This window comes from Marmota flaviventris, chromosome 8 (assembly GCF_047511675.1).
Source record: "Marmota flaviventris isolate mMarFla1 chromosome 8, mMarFla1.hap1, whole genome shotgun sequence".
NCBI lineage: Eukaryota > Metazoa > Chordata > Mammalia > Rodentia > Sciuridae > Marmota > Marmota flaviventris.
Genome location: NC_092505.1, coordinates 4,973,812 through 4,982,336, shown reverse-complemented (window position 1 = coordinate 4,982,336; position 8,525 = coordinate 4,973,812). Strand labels below are relative to the sequence as shown.

Genomic DNA, 8,525 nt, shown 5'->3' with positions numbered 1-8,525 from the left:
GACGGAGACCAGCCCCCATTCTGCAGTCTCCAGCCCGAGAGATGCAGCTGCACCTTCTTCACTGTTCCCAAGGAGCTGGGAACAGCGGTGTCTTCTCTGGCTCATTGAATTGGGCTCTGGGTCAGTTCCGGTGTTGGCAAACCCAGGATCAGCAGGAAGGAGACCCAAGCGCTCCGTCGGAGGTCAGAGGAGCAGACATTGAAATAAAGGCAGACCACCTTTTCTTTTTTATTTCGCTTAGACAAAATGCAAAGAGTGTCTCATCAAATTAAAAAATAAACAAAAAAGAAAACCAAATTGATTCCCCCCACCCCTTCACTGACGGCACTCATCCTAATTAACAACAAAAGATCAAATGGAGGACCCGGTTCCTAACGGGAAAGAAAGGTGTGCAAACGTGACTAAAGCTGTCCCCTGCCCCCAAATCAATGTTCCTTTTAAATTCACAAATAGGCTGATTTCCCCCCTCCCTATTTTCTTTCTTGACTCGTGTGTGACAGAACTTCCAGTCAGAAGGTTTGATTAGTCCCCATGCACTTTGTAGAAAATCAGTAAAAATGCAGTAGCCTGTGAAGATCATAAAACTGGACTTCTTTCCCAAAAAATCAGATGCCCAGGCAGGTGGAGCTCACACTCAGACAGAAAAAAAGCAGGAGAGTCTTTGCACTGTCTGTGGTTTCAGTATTTTCTTTTTTTTTTTTTAATATATTTTGGCAATTTTCTTTAATTATAAATATTGGAATTCCGTAAAAAAAAGGTAGCTTTGATTGGATTGTTTAAATTGTATTTACAACCGCTGTCCAGCCGCGCCGTTTGTTATACCAGGGTGTAAGATTTGGCGTAGGGATTGTTTCCTTTCAAATGGCCCCGAGAGTCCAGCAGAGATTCCTGGGAGCTGCTCATCTTGGCGGCCTGTCCCAGCTCTGCCCCTTCTCGCTGAGGTAACGTGGCCACGGCCCCCTGCTGCCACGACTGTCCTTCTCGCGTGGAGGCGGCGGTGGCGGCGGCGGAGGCCTCCATGGGGATGGGCTCCAGGACCGCGGGGCGCTTCAGGGTCCTGCTTTTCTGAGGTTCCAAGCACGCTTGTCCTAAACTCAGGTCCCTGCTGGTGCCTGGCGCACCTCGGTTTAACAAGAAGTCCATTCTAAGGTATGGAGGCAAGTGTATGAGGTCACCTGGAAAGAAACACAGAGAGTTAGTCGGCTTCCCGGTTGGCGAACGCGCGTGGTGCCCAGTCAGGCTGGAGGGGAAATGCCCTGTGTGGGGGATTCTCAGACACCCCCTGCAGCTCCCCACAAAGGCAGTGGATGATCTCACACTTGTCTGCGGGGCCCTGAAGAGCTGGCTTCTCCGTGTGACTTTGGTTCTTCAGTGTCACACCTGAGCCACAGAAATGGAGACAAGATCCAAACACCACAACCAGAAGGAAAACAGACGCCCAAGAAATCAGGTCTGCTGGGCACAAAGGGTGACAGACAGAAGCCCCTGGGACGCGAGGTGCTGGGAGGGCCCAGGGCTGGAGGAGGGAGGAGGGGTGGGCAGCGGGCTCCTGTCTGGGAAGTTCTGAGGAACCCTGTGACCCCGGTCGGCTCCCAGGGTACGGCTTTCCTCCTTGGCTCAGGGTGGAGACAGCACAGCACAGGCCTCCCTCGTGGGTCTTGCCACCCTGCTAGGGCGCCCCCTGTGTCCTCCGTCTCTGTGCTGCCTGCACAGCGAGGGCAACTGAGCAGAGCATCCGTCTTTCCACTGCCTTGGCAAGGTCGCTTGCTCTGGCCTCTGGGTGCCACGGAAACGCACCTCTGATCTCCTTTAGCAGCATCTGCTTTGGGAGGGAAGGCTGGCTGATGGGCAGCTCCAGCTGCACCTCTCCCCTGGGCTGTGCCAAGGCAGGGGCCAGCAAGGCGCGGTCACCGGCGAGCATTTCTGCTCAGTGCAGATTTCACTAACAGGCAGCTTCTGCTCAGGGGTCCACAGCAGCCTGGCAGCAGTTCTCAGAGGTGCCCTCCCCAGGTCCCCCCTGCCCATGTCCTTCTTCCCCACAGGTGTGCTCCCACAGGTGCCAGACCTGCAGCCTGGCCCCGGACGCTCCCTGCCTTCTGCATTCTTTACAAGAATTTCCCCAAACCAATCCCTGCACATCGATCTGTCTTGGCATCTGCTTCTTGGGAATCTGAACTGATGTGGTTTCCATGACTTTCCATTACTGACACCAGCCTCTAAGGGCCACACGTGACGGTGTCCCCTCGGTCCCCATCCTGCGTATTGTGCCGTGACCATGTGCAGCCCCGTGGGCTCCCAGACCTCTCCGGGCACCTCTGACTGCCACTCCTCTCTCCTTCCTCTCCCCATTCCGTAAACACGGAGCTTCCCGGCAGCCTCTCCTCGGCTGTTTGCACCACCTCTGAACAAATCTCCCCCTTCCCTTTTGCGCTCTCCCCTGAGCCCTGGGCTTGGCTTTCAGAAGCTTTGCTAGACATTTCCACATGAATGTCCATCCTGAAGTTTAAATGTCACAGTCTGCACACCCGGGTCAAGAAGGCCAGCCCTAGCCCCCCTTCACTCCAAGCGCTACTTTCTCCCGTGTGCCCAATCTTGTTTAGGCCATCCCTTCCTCCCAGACACTAACGCATGAGCCCTCGCCGGCCTCCTGGACACCTTCTCTCCAGGGCATTTGTTTGCACAGTGTCTCCTGATTCCCTCTATCCCCCCCGCCCCTGACTCAAGGCTTGAGCCGTCCCTCCCTGTCCCATTGCCCCTACAATGTACCAGGACTCAGGGCCCAGCCGTGGGATGCACTTTACAAGCAGCGCTCTGCAGCTCCAGCTAGACTAGGCCTGGCTCAGAGTCTCTGCTATCTTGGAACCAATGCCACATGTTCTCCAGCCCTGTACTTCTCGCACTTTTCATTTCAAGCTAGAAATGGACACGGGGTGTTTGTGCAGCACGTTGGGACGAATGCCAGGGCTCTCCTCGGCCACCTTGAGGCCTCCCGGAATCACCATCTTTGCACACCTGCAGCTCATGAATACTAGCTCTGGTGCCAGAGAATGGGCTGGGGGTCTGCAGTCTTGGAGCCAAGAGCCCAGGTAGGAGGGTGTGCAGGCCAGGGAGACGTGGAGATGGGCTGAGCTCAGGGGGCAGCCGTGGGAGAGAAGAGAGGATTGAAACTAGGAGACCAAAGGAGACAGACTCAGAATGGAAGACAAGTAGGGGTGGTGAAGCAGAGGGTGGGTCAGGTACGGCTCCCCCAGGGTTCAGGTTCAGGGAGGGTAGACGGTGGAACCATCCTGGTTTGGATATAGTTTCAATGTGTCGCCCAAAGGCTCATGCATTGGAAGGTTGGTCCTCAGTATGAGATATGAAGTGATGAGAGTTGAAGTGAGCTTTAAGAGATATGGTCTAGTGGGACAGCCATAGGCCCTTGGGGCCCTTGGAAAGGATGTGGACCTCAATCACTGTCTGGCTTCCTGTTTTGAGAGGTGGTCTCTTTTTCCCATACACAGTCTCATTCCCACCATTGCCATGGACCATCACAAGAGTTGGTGCTATGCTTTTTGGACTTTCATCCTTGAATACTGAAAGCTAAATTAATCTCTTTTCTTTATAAATTAGTTTGTATCAGGTATTTTTGTTACAGTAACAAAAGCAGACTAATACAAACTGTTGGCTGTGAATGGATGTACAGGAGAAATACATGTTTGGTGGCAAAAGATAACATGTTGAATTCGATATGGTTGGGAACATCCTAGAAAAGATGTCCAGTAGGCATATTTATCTTAATATATGCCTAGCACAACTTGTTCTTTTCCGAATCTAAAATAACTAAAAATGCCTGTCTCTTGCTTCAAAATATCCCCTGCTTTCTGCATTTTCCTATTAGCTCACAGTCATCCATAGAGATTTCCTATCCAGTATTTTTGGGCTCTCGGGTTCTGAAAGGTGAGGGGTCAGGTGATTGCAAGACCAGGTGAGCCATGCGAGGCTGCCATGGCTAGCTGACATACTGACAAGGCTCTGGGAGGACCAGTGTTCAGATAGGGTTTAACCCAGAGCCCCAGAGCTGCCCTCAAGTTAACCACTGAAAGAGAATGACCAGGGAAACAGAAGAGGAGGCCCAGAATAAATAAATCCAAGACAGGTGCCGGAAATGAAGTGCACCTGATTTAAAAGAACATACAAATTCTCAAAATGCTATTACTCTTCTTAGGATTTTGTCCCCAGAACAAGAGGAAGGATGACCTTATTCTTAGGAAATTCACCACATGACTTCCATGTCTTTGAATTACACTGGCATGCCTTGGTATTGTGATTAAAGAATCATTGCATTTTGTCATTGGCTTTCTCAGGATGTCCTCACCCTACTAAGCAATGAGTAATCATATGATTCCATCAAGATCTGCAGCCTGTCATTCACTAAAATGGCCCCAGCAACACTTTGGAATTGGCTCACGGAAACCAAACACACGAATTCAATGTTAGCTTCATATGGTGAACTGGACCCAAGGAAGCCCCAGAAAAAATACCTTGACAATAAATTGGCCATTACACTCCTGCAGAAAGAAAAGACATAATCTGGCATTTCTGAGAAAAGGGTTTTGGTTACTTGCTGCATCTGTAGGCCTAGCAATAGTAGACTCTAATGTTGAAGGTACAGGTGTATCACACATGTGGATTAGCTTTGCTCCTGAAAAAAAATGCAAGTATTTAATTTTTCAAAAAGAAACCTTATGGCATTGAAAATTTCACATATCTTCATGTATGAAAATGGATCTATTTCTCAATCTTCTCTGAGAGGGGTTAATTATTTGCAAACAAATATCACAAAATCATTACCACAGCTGTCACTGAGAAATAAGCTGGAGAATTATTTTGCAATGTGAAGAACATTTTCCATGTGAATCAACACCCTCTCATTGATCAATTTCACAATTTGTGGATTTTATGTACATACTTTAAAAAAAGTGATTATCAGTCTATTCCTAAGAATCTGATAAGCAAATTATATTAGCTTGGTTATTTATTTATTTATATGGCTACTGTTAGCTTTATTATATTCAAATATTTGAGAACATGTTGAAGGCATTTACCTCCAGGGTTATTTAAAAACGTAGGTTAAGAATACCTCATGGTATTTCTGAGACCCGACTCAATCTTGCACATTGGATGTATTTGAAATGTGTTATAACCAATCTGGGGACCAGTCTCTATCCTAGCAGTTCTCCGTTAAATGCTCCAAATGTATTAAAGTGCTACAAAGCCCTGGCATCTTGGTCCCGGCAGGATTACAGGACGCACAGGTGTTAGATTGGACAGAACAAACATGTTCGAAATAAAAGACAAAGCCCATGGCATCTGCCCCCCCCCCCCGCCTCCCCTCCCCACCCCCTGCGTCTGCAGGTGTGCCCACTTCAGATGGAGTGATCTATAGGGTTCTGATAGCTGGAAAGACTGGGGAGAAATGCAAATCCTTCAAATGGGAAGGGCTCAGCCTCAGGTCTTTATGTACTAGAGCTGAGTTGCCATGTCTCTGATGGCCACTCTGCCACCTGTCTCCATGTCCAATACTGCCCACGTGTCCAGTTCTGCAGGTGGAGCTTCATGAGGCTGCATGGTACTCTCAGGCAACATTTTTGGACAATATGCATTTCCCGATTAGTGCTCAAATAGCCCTTTCGACTGTGAAAGCTGCAAATGAACTCGCTCCATAATTCATGAACTCTCAGGGGAGAAATCACCAGAGCAGTCAGTGGTGGGCTTTGTTTATTATGGATGCTTTACGTCCATTAAAATCCCAACCCAGTCCAAGTACCACTTGGGAAACTGGAATTTCTAGTCGTCTGGCCATTTTCTGTTTTTCAGGTGCCTCACAGTTACCAAGGCAACTCATACAGCTATTGCTCCAGAAGAAGAATGAAGTGGGGGACTCTGAGGACCACTGGGACATCAGCAGACCACTTGTCCTGCCCTGCCCTGCCCTGCCCTGCTGTCTGCCTTCCTGTTCCAACATGGACTCCAGCTGTGACATTGCAGGTAGAGGGTGGGAGGACATTGCCTGCATTTGTCTGATGCTGTGGATCTGCACTTGGCTTCCTCGTTCCCGAGATGGGAGTCACAGAATCTACCATGGAGAGCTGTGGCCAGGATGCATTAGGAAACTCGTGGAAGCTTCACCAAGGAATGAGGGCCTGAATCTGGGCTGGAGGTCAGCCAGGGTGAGCAGGAGCTCTTCTCTGAATCTTCGTGTTTGTCTACAGAGGGTCGATTAGTGGTCCCCAAAGAGATATACCCAGTGACCCTCCCTCGGCATCTCTGAGTGTGACCTCATCTGGAGAAAGGGTCTTTGCAGGGGTCATGACAGTTAAGGATCACGAGACGAGGATCAGGGTGGGCTCTAAGCCCAGCAGCATGTGTCCTTAGAAGTGAAGGGCAGAGGGCGGGGTGAGACAGAGACACAGAGCAGAAGGCCAACTGGAAACGGAGCAGAGCCCGGAGGGAGGCGGCCACAGGCCAAGGACACCTGGAGCTGCCAGAGGCTGAAAGAGGCAGGGAAGGGGCTCTTCCCACACACAGCCCTGCCGATACCTTGACTTTGAGCTTCTCGTCTCCAGAACTGTGAAAGAATAATGTGAGTTGCTCTAAGCCACCTGGTTCATGGTGATTTGCCATTGCAACCCCAGGAAACTCATTCCAAAGTCCTTTCTTCTTGGATATGATGGGCTTGGGACCTTCTCCCAGGGAGCCATGCTGAATTCTTCTTGTCCATCAACCAAGGGAAAAGGAGGGAGTTCCTAAGGACCCACAGAGCCATGAGCCTGGACATGGCTAATGGTGCCCCACTCTGCTCAGCTCCAACAAGTCCCCATGTGCAAAGCTGGCACTTCCCTGTCACTCCTCCTTCCTAGTGGCTCTCCAAGGCCAAGCCTGAATCACCCCCTCGCCCTGCTCCCTGCAGAAGCAGACACCTGTCCAGCTGACCCCAAAGGCACCTAGGGCTAGCTGGACCTGGACTCCAGCTCCCCAAAGTCGCCCCAGGAGGGAGCAGACTCCTCTTAAGGCACAGGGAGCAACGTGACCCATGCTGATCAGCCAGGACCTCCTGAGGCCCCCACATTCTTGAGGACAGTAGTGGCCCAGAAGTTCCAGGACCCTTTCTGCTCTGAAATCCACAGTCACAGTGTGGGCTCACCATGCCATGGTCCCGCCTCTGTCAGGCACCCAGGCCCTGGCACCCTACATGTCAGACCCGTCACTGCACAGACATTCAAGGAGCCGCAGCCCAGCTCCGGGCCCCGCACAGCTGTAGTGGGTCTCAGGGTCTCCCGCAGGGTTTGGGGGGAATTGCACACTCCGTCTGTCACCTCACCTCCTCCACGTGGCTCCCTTCTGGGCTTTCTCCATGTCCTTCCCCTCCCTCCCTCCCTCCCTCTCTCTCTCGTTTGCTTTCTCTGGACTCTGGGACACTGGCCCTCTGGCAGAAGGACCCAGATCTGGGTCACTTCATGTCCCTTTGCCCTGCTTGCCTAATTGCTCACCCTTCTAGCCCCTTCCCAGTTAGCTGGACTCCATCAGTGTCTCCTTCCCAAGCCTAACCTGGACAAAGGCAGGGGGACAGAGGCTGACCAGTCCCCTCTAGGCCTGCGGGACTTGATCCACTACAGACTTGGGAGATTTGGAATTCACATTTGCACGCCATAAGCCCCTCCACGCTCTGTGCCCCTGTGCCCCTTGTCATAAGGCAAGGGAGGGCAGGGCTGATGGGGAGAGTAAGCTGACCGTGGGCTCTGAGATGGGCAGGCTCGGGGGAGGAGGGTGGAAGAGCCAGGAGACAGACAGAGGCATGGGGAGAGGGAGGAGGAGGAGAGAGAAGAGAGAAGGAGCCAGAGAGCCGGAAACACAGACAGACAGACATAGGCAGAGGAAGGTGACATGGAGACACAGCCCAGGGAGAGAGAGAAGTGGGAGATCAAGCGTCACACATAGGGAAAGGCAGATGGAAGAGAGAAACCCGCTAACTGAATCACAGTGGCAAAGGGTGGAGAGGAAGAGGGGCAGGTGACTAGGACGAGAAGAAACGCACACTGCTCTGATGAGAATCCCTGTGCAGAGCTTCCGAGACACGCATACCCGTGGTGACAGCCCAGCCCTCGCTGGGCCCCATCTCTCTCTCCTATTTTCCTCATTGTCCTTGCTGCAGATCGCCAGCTGCACCCATCACTGCCTGCCGGAGGCACCCCAGGCAGCAGCGAGGCCTCACACCTCCAGGGATGAGGAGGATTTAGCCATTATCGCAATGCTATGCCTATTATTTGATATAATGCTACATTTCTCATCCTCTGCCACTGCCCTCTGGGGACCTACAGTGCCACTAATGTCTCTGAAAGTTTAGATTAAATAAGTCAACATTGATTTTTCCCTTCATCCCTAACCACTTCGCACGCCAATGTCATTATCACCTCCGCGCCTCCGGTCCTGGAACAGACTCCTCATCCATCAGCAGGTCCCTGCCCGGAGATTGCCACACTCCA

At 51.5% G+C, this 8,525-nt stretch overlaps 1 protein-coding gene across 1 annotated transcript in view; it reads right to left on the bottom strand.

Annotated features, from left to right (window-relative positions):
• Positions 1–816: 816 nt before the first annotated feature.
• Positions 817–8,525, bottom strand: part of Dscam (DS cell adhesion molecule) — a 563,164-nt gene continuing 555,455 nt past the window's right edge. Inside the window, exon 33 of the mRNA XM_071615768.1 lies at positions 817–1,175. Within this exon, the coding sequence (XP_071471869.1) occupies positions 817–1,175 (359 nt within the window). The remainder of the gene's footprint in view (positions 1,176–8,525) is intronic.